At 38.3% G+C, this 13004-nt stretch overlaps 1 protein-coding gene across 4 annotated transcripts; it reads right to left on the bottom strand.

The window, feature by feature from the left end:
- On the bottom strand, positions 1 to 11683 carry zgc:110045 (uncharacterized protein LOC664755 homolog). 4 transcript variants are annotated; one of them, XM_058378073.1, is made up of 14 exons: positions 11333 to 11682; positions 10362 to 10416; positions 9475 to 9606; positions 9056 to 9079; positions 8892 to 8924; positions 8559 to 8675; positions 8046 to 8177; positions 7116 to 7244; positions 6594 to 6683; positions 5677 to 5718; positions 5095 to 5170; positions 4204 to 4256; positions 3551 to 3720; positions 2 to 3150 (listed from the first exon to the last, which is right to left on the bottom strand). In XM_058378073.1, the coding sequence occupies exons 3-14, from the start codon at positions 9589 to 9591 to the stop codon at positions 2814 to 2816; spliced, it is 1320 nt and encodes a 439-aa protein (XP_058234056.1). In that variant the 5' UTR covers positions 9592 to 9606; positions 10362 to 10416; positions 11333 to 11682; the 3' UTR covers positions 2 to 2813. The 4 variants fall into 4 exon arrangements, with proteins under 4 accessions (XP_058234063.1, XP_058234056.1, XP_058234070.1 ...); XM_058378087.1 differs by having other exon boundaries at positions 3011 to 3380; positions 11333 to 11678; XM_058378080.1 differs by lacking the exon at positions 9475 to 9606 and having other exon boundaries at positions 1 to 3150; positions 11333 to 11683.
- Between the last annotated feature and the right edge of the window lie 1321 nt (positions 11684 to 13004).

A 13004-nucleotide genomic window follows, 5' to 3' on the forward strand; every position in this document is an offset into this window, starting at 1 on the left:
ATAACACATTTAAAAGACAAGGAGTGTAGGCCTGTACAATTACTGTACATTGTTTTGGCTAAATCTTTCCAATGAAATAAATGACAAATGGAATGAGATAAAACACTTATCAAATAAAAAAAACTGTAAAGAATAAACCTAAATTGGTAAATCAAGGGAGAAATAAAAACATTTGAACATTTAGATCCTAAAGACCTTCAAATTTCTGGGACACTTAACACACTGAGGGAAAATCGAGAATTAACACATTGAGCCACTGGCACAAGCATTGGGCATAGCCAATACAGCAGTTTGGAATGTCCTGAAAAAGAAAGAAACCACTGGTGTACCAAACCACCAGACATGGAACAGGTCAAGCAAAGACTACAGCAGTTGATGAAAGCAATATCTTGAAGAAAACCCAAATACAACACTCTGTGACATCACCAACAACCTCCATAGAGCGGGTGTGAAGGTACCACTACCCACCATTTGAAAAAGCCTTTGAGAACAAAAATATTGGGGGCATAATACAAGATGGAAACCACTCATCAGCAGTAAGAATCAGAAGGCCAGATTGGAATTCACAAAGGAATGCAGAAGAAAAAAATTTCTGAAATCAATATTAATCTCTACCGAAGAGTTGGAAAGTGCATATATAACATATATGCTCATTGGTCAAGCACAGTGGAGGAAGCCATAGTTTGGACTTGCATGACTGCTTCTAGAAAAGGCTCAATAATCTTCAGTGATCATGTAACTCATGGTGGTAGGCACAGGATGAATTCAGAACTTGCAGAGAAATAGATCCAATTTATTTTGAAAGAACCTCATCATGCAGCAATGACCTAAAACACACTGCCAAAACAACAAAGGACTTTATCAGGGAAAAAAGTTAAAGTTTTAAATTGGCCAAATCACTCACCAGACTTTAACCTTAAAACCAGACCTTTAGATCATTTTTTGATCTGAAATCTAAATGTCTTCAGTGTATAGGAAAAAAAAACCCACACTAAAGAATTGCCCTTGCTGTTCCAATACTTTTGGAGGAGACTGTAATTCTGTGCCAAGTCATGCAGAGATTTAAAAACAAATAACAAATAACAAATGCTGTTTTGTACTCTGGCAGCCAGAGAAGTGAGTCCAAGAGAGGGAATACTGTATGTGTTCCTTCTTTCTGGTGCTGGTCAGGAGCCGAGCTGTTGCATTTTGGATCAGAACAAGACAGGACAAGGGTTAACTGACTGAGTTCCTTGTAGAGGGAATAGCCATATTCAAATTGAGAAGAAACAAAAGCATGAATAAAAATCTCCAGATCATTAAATGACAAGATACATATAAATTTCACAACATTCCTTAAATTTCACTTCTTCAAAAATAAAGACTTTTTTTTTGCATAGCTTTGAATGTTGCTTGACCAGAGTCCCAATTTGTCAGCTTCAGTTCTTGTGGAGTCTGGATGACCAAATATAATGACTTCTGTCTGGTCATTATTTAAATAGAGAAAGGCTTTAGACAGCCAGCATTAAATATCTGTATTACAATCAGAGATGTTGCAGAGAGATTTTTTCACCAGGTTTCAATGAGAGATAGAACTGTTTGTCATCAGCATAAAAATAGTAGGAAACTTTGTATTTATGAAAAAGGTACCCAAGGGGAAGCACAAACATAAAAAAACAACAAAGATCCCAGGATGGACCCCTGAAGTACACCACTGGTAATTTGTGCTCAATTAACGTTTAAAGTGTTCATTCCTACAGTTATGAGAAAGAAGTGGAAAGTGTTATCAAAAATAACCTAACACTTACTGTATATACCCATCAGATAGAGAATACTGTATGAAAATAAACAGAACAATAAATACACTAGTCATAAGGTTTAGTAATGTTGAATTTTTTTCTTCAGTAAAGATTACATTTTTACATTTGCATATATTCAAAGCTGGGACTAATGAATAATACTGAGAACTCAAGAATACCATATGGCTTTAGAGTAGTCCAGAGGGAAAATGAGAGGCTGCAGCATGTCAGCATGACTAAATAGGCCCCAGGCCAGCTATTACTACATAAAGCCTAGGAAAGATGTACACCATTAGGGACAAAGGACTACAGCAAATTACTAGAGTTTATAATAACTATAACACAAATATAACCCATTTTCTAGAAGTGATGCATATCACCTCTGCTCCATTACAGTCTAAGTGAAAAAATTAAACGTGTCCATAGTTACAGTTAAGTGGAAACAACAGAAACATCAAGAAAATAATACAATCACAAATATCAATAGTATAGTGTTATTTACAATACATGCAGCTCATTTCCTCATGTCACTAAAACCATGGATATTTTGCATAGTTGTATACTTTAAGGGACTAATATTTGCATTTTTTGTCCTAAATTAATTAAAATGTAAATTTCCTGCTTTTATGCAACTAGCACAGATGATATATTCAGAGAAAGAGACTCACCGTGACTACTGAAACTAAGTAAGAAAAAAAAACAAAAAATTTATGTGCATGCCTGTACTATAATTGCATATAATTATAACTACCTTAATATGTTTGAGGCAGTTTGAGCAAAGTTTCAAAATCAATATTCTGTAACTATAGTCATATTAGTTATGGTTATAAAAAGGTAGGAATGGAGTGTCGGAAAAAAATATGTATGACTTGATATTTGAATCATTCCTAAACGAAATGCCAAAAGAAATGCAGGATGATGTAAGACACATTTCATTTGTGTCCTGTTCATTTGCATAATATTGTCCAGAAATATACAAAATCTTCAAAGTCGCCAAAAAAACATAGCATGTAAATGAAAGATTGTCAGTTGTGGTCAGTAGGGGGTGAACCTCTGATGATCCGATTTTTTGATAGCGGCTGAGGCAGGGATTTTTGTGGTGTAGGGAGCGAGCCCCGGCGAGGCTGCAGTGTGCACGGCCAACAGAGGCACAGTTTTCATGCCAAGCAGGCTGGAGACTGGAAGAGCATAGTGGGTAGTAGGGATGGAGGGCATGGCCTGGGGTGAGTGGACGTTAATGGCCGAGGGAGCAGCTAGCATGGCCGCAGAGGCAGAGGCAGGAGAGGCAGCCTGGGAGAAGCTCAGGCCGAGGTCAACTGCAGTGCTGGAGGAAGAGGAGGCAGCCTGGATGCTGAGTTTAGCCATCTCTAAACTGCAAACACAAACACATACCCACACACATTCCACCACCAGGGGGCAGGGAGGGAAGGAGGGAGGCAGGACAATGTTAATAGTTAGAGTAGGAACAAATAAGGGTGGACGGTAAACGGAAAAGCAAGAGAAACAGAGGACGAAAAAAAGAAAAATCAATATGGAAATGTTATGTGTTACAAAGAGAAACAACCACTAGGATTTCACATGCCTTGATAAGTATTAATAAAGCTAAGGGGTGCCAACATAGGTGGGATTAAACAAAAGGACGGAGCATGAAATATTTCATTATAGTGATATACTAAAAGTGTCAAATTCTTTTAAGCTGAAAATACAGTAATACAAAGTTACATCTCTAAAAGCCATAGGGCTTGTGTTGTGGCTGTCAGAGGTCTTCTTACCTGGCACTGATGAGGTACTGGGCCAGGCAGATGCTGGCTGGTGAGCCAGTAATGGTGACATGACGTACAGCTGAACCATCTGTGGCACTGGCTATCTTAATTTGGGCTCCAGACATCTGCCGAATTTCATTGATCTTAGTGCCTTGTCTGCCAATAATGCAGCCTATGAGCTGAAAAGAGACAAGGGTAAGTGGCACATGGCATGATTTATTGGGAAGCACTGAAAGTAATAATAGTAATTTTACCAGTGCTTCAAAGCAAAAGATTGAACACACACAGAACACCTTTCCTGTAATTATTGTGATGATAGTGGTATTGAGAAAAGTGAGAAAAGTGTTAGGCCAGTTTTAATGAAACACTAAAGCTTTATTAATCACTGACCCTTTGTTATGGTCTCACTAATGCCATTTTGCCACAGTGAGAGATTAAAGTCACACTGGTGACAGCCGCAGTGAAAAGGGACAAAGGCAGAGGCTTAAACATCTTCTGTACCTCTAGTGGTCTCACAGCAGGGTCTTATGTGTCACTGAGGTCATTACTGAAATGTGACCTGTCATGAATGCTGACAATCAGTCACATTATGCCTCAAGCAAGTTTAAAGGCTAATGCATGCATTTTGTGCACGGTGTAATCGTGCAATCAGAAAGACTTACCTCATTAGGTATGCTCAGCTCATGAGAACTTGGCGAAACTGAGATATCCAGACCTATTCAGGAAATAGACAGCAAAAACTCACAAAACAGTTAACAGTGGATAAATATACAGTATAATATAGTCTACATTACCAATTCACTGGTAAAATTATTAAAGCTGTGTCAAAATCAAGCTAATTTAAACAATCTGAAACAATAACATTCATTTACATTATGTAGAAAGCAGTAGGGCTTTGCAAATACCCAGTGCCAGAGATTTAAAAAAAAACCTAATTATATTTGGACTGCACTGAATAAACTATCTTTTCAATTAAACATCTACCCAGAGGAGGTCTCTTGTAGAGCAGTGCCTTTTTTTATTAAAGCAGTAATCATGCTTGGCCTGTTGCTGTTTGTGTGGCTGCTGCAGAATGTGTGGGGTGGTGTGAAAGGGCTGCAGATGACCGGTACTCTGGTGGATTGATCAGGTCAGGGTTAGTATGGAAGTATGCAAAGAGTTGCACATGAGAAAACCAGATCACACAGACACAGCACAAAGCCCCTACAATGCTTTAAGAGTGACAATGAGCAAAAATGTTGCCCGGGTCATGAGAAATGGTTTCAGCTAGTGAATGAAACATATTAAAAACACATGCAAATCTCATGACTTTCATGGTCTTTAGATGACATTCATTTGCTTTCCCTATCCTCAGAGTGGAAGAAAGTAAAATGTAGCATGGTTGATAGTGATTAATAACAAATTCAGAGAGAGAGAGTGAGAAAGAGAGAGAGAGAGAAAGGAGGACAAGAAAGAATAGAGTGAGGAAAAAAGAAACAAAAACATAGATGTTGAACAATGGACAGAGTGACAAAGGGAGAGAAAAGTTTCCCCAGGGATCTTTGGGTACGTACCAGGGAAGGTAGGGTTGCTCTGCCCAAGGGAGGTAAAGGGGATATGCTGCATAGCCAACTGGTGAAGCTTGGTCAACTGCAGGGCAGGAAGGGAGGTTAGAACTAGCCAATAAAATTGAATTATTTATAGGAAAACACAACTACAGACAATACACAGCCAATAGTCATGCTCATAATTAGAACTCTTTCTAGGGCTTGTTAAAACTTAGCCCAAAATAACCTGGCAGCATGATTGTAATCACATCTGATTCTATTAACACATTTTTGTGACAACACTCAAGGGTATGAAAATAAAACAATGGAGGAGAAGGTGTTAGTAACACAAGGCATTAGTCATATGAATGCATGGACCAGCATGAGAAACCAGTTTTTTAGCATGTTTGTGCATTCAGAGAAACTGCTGTCAGTACTGGTCCCTCTGTGAGTATTTTAAGGAGAAAGGCATTGAGATGTTTAATGGAATGCACTGGTAAAGGTGTAGTGGTAGAAAGGGCAGAAGGTGGCTGGGGAAAGTGTAGCGATCACTGTTAGGAAGAGATCTCTGATCAACATCTCTGATAAGACAGCAGTATTGGCACTCACGTCTTGGGGAGGAATGGTGTACTGCGCTGGAACAGCAAAGGTCTACACAAAAGAAAACAACATCAGGCTGGTTGGGATAGATAAATAAATAATCACCTTGTACGTAAATATAGTCCTTTGTTTTTGATAGACACTGTTGAATGCATGAGAACTCTGAGCAACAATCGTCGCAGAGCATTAACCACAAGGGGTCACTGTATGAATATGTCCAACAACCACCTGGGCTGGCTCATACAATGTTTATGAAATTCCGATGCCTGCTGCATTTTAATGCTTCTGGAGGGATGTGTTGCAGATCTAAAAATGACTGAAAGTCTACAGGGCTCTAACATGCGTAATCTGTTTGCCATGTTAACCTTTTACACCTCCCATTCGAAAGGTCATGATTGCTTTACATGCAGCCTTTTAAACATCACGCAGCCCTTTACGAATGAAAGGTCAAAGCATCATATATCTATAATCATGCACACTGACTTCTCATTTTCTATAATAAATATTAAAAAATAGGATAGAACAGAATAGAATAGAATGCTGGGTACTGCCTGAGAAACAATAATCGAAAAAGGCCTGCTGAGATCGAAAAAGCCCTGCTCTCCTACTGCATTGATCAAAACAGACAGTCCTGGATCAGCAATTCAGTGAAGCCACCCAGAGCAAGCCTTATCTACATGTCTTAGAGGACTGAACCAGCCTGTGCTGACTTTATTACTGATGAAAACTGAGGGAAAGATTTATTTGGCCACACTGATCTCAAAGAAATCATTAGCCTAAATATCACCACTCACATCGCTCCCCACTAAGAATGAAGCTATGCAGCCATTAATGTTTAACTGGAGCCACTGAATCCATAATGATGCTGAATTCCTAAACTAATAGATGCTGCTCAGAGGATCTGTGAAATGGATTGAAGTACTCACAGGAGTTGAATGTGGTTGGGATAAAACTGTGGGATTGCCACCAGAGGATGGCTTTGGCCGATAAGGGATTGTTGCTCCTTTAGGCGGTGACTACATAAAGAAGAAGAAAAGAAAGTTCATTCAACAAATTCATGGAGAGAAGATTTTCTTAGTGCACAGTATGCATTCCTCTACGGGAAAGCCCCAGAGTGCTAGTAGACAAATTAGGCAGGACAGAAACGTGAAAAACATGTGATGAATATAATGAAATAAAATTCAAATGAAGCATGTTGGTGAATATTATGTTAGATGCTTTCCTTAGTTTGATAATGCTGAAGCATGAGGGAAATTATCCATCCCTAAGCAGCAGTCATTACACACACACACACACACACACTTTTGTTTGCTTTTTCTTGTGAGGAAATACTTGTGAGGAATTTCCATGGGCATAACATGGAAATGTCCCCACTAGGTCAACACTCTTAGCCATTCCTGAACATTTGGTTCCCACCACAATAAGAAAATACATTTGCAAACACGCACCTCCAGCATAATGGTGCAGATGTGTCTCACACACTGTGTAATGGCATTAGGGGTACCAGAGATGGTCACTGCTCTCTCTGTAGACTCTGGTAGTAAGTCTCCAGCCACCTGCACCTGTGCACCTGTGGTCTAACACACATCAACTGTGATTGCAAAGAAGCCAAAGATGTAAGATGGCTAATAAAATCAAAGGAATTAAATAATCCTTAAAAAAAACGACACCTCTCGCTGTTATATCACTGTATTATATTCTGTATCTGCTTTGTTGCTGCCACATTGACAAAGACATTCTGAATAGCAGCTCACTTCATGTCTTGATTGGGCATTGTTACGGTGTGTGTTGTTATTTAGGCCAACCTATTTAGATACTTCATATAAATATGAATCTATTTTTGCTTTGGAGCCTCATCATGTCCTAGACATTCAAAGCTACTGGGAATTCAACCAACCAGTTCACCCGCCTCAGCCCTGAATAGAGAGGACAGCTAAATTTATCCTGTGAAATCCACATACAGAAGCACAATTCTTGCAACAAAGTGCACTGTTCTCCTGTCAAATGCTAATACATTGAGGAAAGTAATACTGCTTCAGGGGTTGCCGCTACTTTTGAATTGCTTTCTTCCTACTCAAAAAGTGGACTGATAATTGAAAAAAAAAAACACAAAGATATATTTGGTGTTTGAAATTGAAGCCAAAAAGGGCACTGTGTATATCTGTAGGCTTAATGGAGCTGCCCTTAGCTCACAAACACAAAAGCTCTGTTTGATGAGAACAATTAATCACATTGAGCCAAAGCGTTCCTGCTGGGCATGCGAACAAAGAGTACCAACAAAGTGTTCGACAAAATGACCATGCCATGTACATTTGGGACTCCTTCATAAGTTTAATTCTCTTTCATTTATTTGGTATCAGATTAAAGATGGTATCTACCTCTCTGATCTCTTTGATTTTAGATCCTCCTTTGCCGATAAGTGAGCCACACTGACTGGCAGGGAACACAAGGCGCAGCGTGACAGGAGGTCTGCTTGACACTGTGCTGTTCACCATGCAGGCCAGTATATCCTGCAAGAGAGAAACCCAATAATGTCACACGCTTCATTAAAAGTCATTTCTTCAACCTTGCAGAATATGATGGCATCTGTGCTCTAAAGACGGCAGCTAATTAAAGCTGTAGAATTCTATAATGTCTGGGGAGTTACATGAAGTAAAAGATAAAGAAATTTTTAATTACAGTCTCAACCCATTTAGGCCAGCATGGCATGTATTTCATACTATATCAACAGTCTCCAAATACACCACACAATTTCCTTATTAAAGTCTTAATAAGTGCTACTTTCAAATAAAGTTTGAATCCTTTGTGTAATGATTACCAGTACATTACAGCAGAATGATGTTAATTGCATCTAATGATTTTTTTTTTTGGTTCAATATAATGTGCCACACCTCCTCAAACTTCTCTGCAATCATGGCGAAAGCTTTGAAGATGACCTCAGAGGCACCAGTGATGGTGACAATTCGTTCTGTGCTGGAACCGTCGGATATATTAATACGTGCTCCACTCTGTAAAAAAAAAAAAATGAAAGAAAGAAAATGTACACTCAGGTTATTGACCTTATTCTAGTGCTGATTTATTTTCTTTTCTCCACACAGTCCCTGTACACTGTATAAGGCAGACACAAACATTTTCATTTTAACATGTTTCTTCTTCACTAAAGCACTGTAACATTACATATAAATAAATCTCAATATTTTACAATTTTTAATTATCGGACTTACTTCTTCTCTCATTTTCTTGACAGTTTCCCCTTTCTGAGCAAGAGATGTTGGTATTGTTTAAAAAAGAAAAAAATTACAGGCTCAAAATGAAAAATTCATACAACACAAGTGTAATTAATTAATTACATGTATAGTTAAATACATTGTTGAATTAGAATATCTACCTTCCCAATGATACTGCCCACTTCCTGCAAAATAATTCCACAAATAATATATTAATATAACACAAAAAGGAACCAGTGCTTGTAGATGAATGCTGATCTACATTTTGGCACATGTAAAACAATTGCATTCAACACCATAACACATACACATGAAATACACATAAGATTATATGAATGATACAAGTGTTAAAAGTTACTAGGTGTTATTAAGTTATGTATATCAATTAAAATAATGAAGCATGCTTAAATCGACAATAGAACATGTATGCAGTTGTGATCATGTAAATTTCCGCACGAGACCCTGACTGGTAATGAATTATTGTAATATAATCCGGTGTTCTTTCTACCTTCAGGAGGGAATTTATTATGAGCTGAAATAGCTCATAAACATTTATAATGCAAGGGTTTGCGAGCCTCACCTTGCCATGCATTAGTAGGCGGATGGTGAGGGTGACATTTAGCCCTCCCTCAGACCACAAAGCAACCTCTTTCTCATTCATATTCATACTTCTTGATGATCTGGACACTGCACACATTCAGACAGACAGGCTCTGTGCAGACAAACAGATAAGAATGTTAGCAATTCAGTCAGCCTAGCAGACAGTGAAGCAGCTGCAGTTCAATAAGCAAGAACCAGCGACACCCAGCGAATTCCAATCTCTACATATTTGATTATTTCTATAAACTCTTCAGCAACAAACTATATAAATAAATAAAGAAAATCCTCAATACCACTCAAAACAATATTCGATTTCAGACTTGTCTGTCATTTCGCTTATTTTACTCTTGGGACGCTGCAATTTCGGTGGTATTTATATGTAGGCGCATTTTACTTGCTCCATTTTAATAAAACTGATATGGCATGTTATATAAGCTTCAGCGGGAGTTGTTTGTTTCCTGTTGAGCTTTTGGATCCAGCGGTCTAAGTGATGTTTAAATAGGGTGTCATTCATCTACTATTATTATAGCATATTGTTATAGCCAGCTGTCCTGATTTGTTTCTACATTCCTCTGTATATGTTCAGGACATTTTGATCACTTTTTAAATATTTGAGAGGTCATGACTGCAACACAGGTGCAATGAAAAACAGATTTCTGTTTCAATACACGTCTAAAAGGCCTTTGAAGGTCTTTCGTGAATATCTTATGTAGCAATATTTACTACGCAGTTTTGCACTGAAATTGATACCCCACATGCTATTTGCCTCTTGAGTCCAGGCAGGTCACAGAATGTGTTTCATTTGAATTTTAGGTGGTACAGAATAGTAATACTCCGCCACCTGTCCTTTATTTTTCAGATACGTACATGAGATATGAATTAAGCAGACCTCTCTCTCTGTCGCCATTTTACTCTTGATGAACTGGAAAGAGAGTGTACACATACAGTATTAAAATATAATGACAAAACAGACAAAAAGACAAGTGTTTCTTAATTTGAACTGAAATTATAATAAGGTCAGTTGATAATGAGAGGTCTGGATAGAAAGAAAAAGGGTGAAATTCTTTACTAGGCTTCAGTCCTCTACTGGTTCATCAGGTAAACACATCAAACAAGCAGCAACAGCCTTACCTAATCCTATAGGCCAGGATTTATTTAGCTAATGCTAAATCCCTTTTGACCCATTTCTGTCTCCTCAAGCTTGTCAGCAGTCCACCAGACCACAGAAACCACTCTATTACGCACAACAATAACAAGGCCAGATGCACTGTTCATATATGCACTGTTGATATTTCTTCACCGATCATGTACTTCTCAAAAAACACTACGGACCTGTGATATTAGCATACATTGTTTTTCAACACCTTTAAAGGAAACTCTACATCGTCATTTTTGCTGTTAACTTTAACACCAGACAAGTAAACCCTGTTAACTAGAAAATCAGAATTACACTGTAGCGCTTGTGTTAAGTTATATTTAACCCACTGTAATGACTTTTTACTTCTTCTACTTTTACTTACTTTTTCATTGTATTATCTGTCAATTAAAGTCACTGACTACAATTATTGACTTTACATATAGATATTAATAAGTTTGTTATAAATAGGACAGTGGATTTGGTCAGTACAAGTAACCACTGGATATTTGAACATGTATGGCAATAGGCAACGAGTGTTCCATCTATAAAACACAGTGTTTAAAGATTATAATAATTTTTCTTCAATCCAATCCACTTGCGGTCTGTGTAAAAACTACCCATAAGAGCAGTAAGTTAAATGCATGAATAAATCTGCTTGGCACTCTGTTTAATGTGACAAGCAGCAAGTTAGCAAACTGACCTGCTGGGCTGATTGAGGTTGAGGCAGTAGGTTGGTGTCACTCAGTTGCTTTTCCCCTCTTGTTTGGCTTGTTTCTCCAACAATGTGAGTGAGTGTGTGAGTGTCCAGTGGCTGTATGGTCTGGTAATGAAGAATTGCCCTCCTTTGTTGTCAGCTGTATTCAGAGAATAGACAGATGGCCATGTGCCCGTAGCTCTGCCCGACTGAGACTAGCTTTACTGTTTTCCCCCCACTGTATTAGTCTGAGATAAGCCTATACAGCAGGGTAGGCCAGCTCGGAGTCCCTTACTTAATACAGTTTGTCCCATCATGGGAGTAGTGAAAGCAGTAAAGTTAGAAAAAATATGTTGGCTTTAAATGAAAGGACAGCATCAGGTCAGCTACACTTCAGTGCCCCTGAAACTTCTCTAACCTGCAAACAAAATAGACAGAAATACATGAATAACACATTTAGACATAGAAAATAAGGCTGTTCTGGAGGGGTTCTGACAAGATATTCAGCAAAACAATGATAAAAGTTTGTGGGTTGCTTTTTTTTTTATCAAGAAAAACATCTCTAAACTGATTGTGTCACATTGTTATGGATGGAGAGACACAGAAAAGAGTCTGTCATCCCTTCCCCCAAGCCAGCCAACTTCTTCTGCTAATGAGTCCAGCTCCATGAAAACAATGTGGTCCTTCAACAAAAAGAGATGCATTTGGTTTGATGGCCAAATTATGAAGTGGGGGAACCAGTGGAGCAGAAGTGATATTTAATTATTGCCCCTGTTTGTGATGGAAAGTGATAATGGTACATAGCTATTTCCCAGTCATCCTTCTTGAAACATCAAATCCATTTCACAAAATTGAAGTGTTAAACATATACAGCTCATAAAGTATTCCTGTTAACAAGCTTTTTCACTGTTCTCCACTCCATGTATTTACACATATCGGTGATAAGAGTGTTTAAACTGAGGTGTGTAATCTGTATCCCTTTTTTCTGATTAGTTTTCTTATTTTCACTGTGTTGCAGAATATGAAACAGGATATGTTGATACACTTTTACTCTATATCCAACTTGTCTTGTGCATATTCACACATTGGTTTCAGTGAATATGGGGCACTGAGCTTATTGGGTGTAACTGTAATATAAAATGTTTTGATCTGCTATCAAATTTCTTCTAAAAAAAAGTGATTATTTAATCAGAAGATTAGAAATACCCTAAATACGCTGATCAGCCATAACATTATGACCACTCCTCATCATGGCACCTGTTAGTGGGTGGGATATATTAGGCAGCAAGTGAACATTTTGTCCTCAAAGTTGATGTGTTAGAAGCAGTAAAAAATGGGCAAGCGTCGGATTTGAGCGAGTTTGACAAGGGCCAAATTGTGATGGCTAGATGACTGGATCAGAGTATCTCCAAAACTGCAGCTCTTGTGAGGTGTTCCCGGTTTGCAGTGGTCAGTATCTATCAAAAATGGTCCAAGGAAGGAACAGTGGTGAACCAGCAACAGGGTGATGGGTGACCAAGACTCATTGATGTACATGGGGAACGAAGGCTGGCCCGTGTGTTCTGATCCAACAGATGAGCTACTGTTGCTCAAATTGCTAAAAAAGTTCATGCTGATTCTGATAGAAAGATGTCAGAATACACAGTGCATCACAGTTTCTTTATTTTATTTTGTTGTA

The sequence above is a fragment of the Hemibagrus wyckioides genome, linkage group LG03 (genome assembly GCF_019097595.1).
Source record: "Hemibagrus wyckioides isolate EC202008001 linkage group LG03, SWU_Hwy_1.0, whole genome shotgun sequence".
Classification (NCBI taxonomy): domain Eukaryota; kingdom Metazoa; phylum Chordata; class Actinopteri; order Siluriformes; family Bagridae; genus Hemibagrus; species Hemibagrus wyckioides.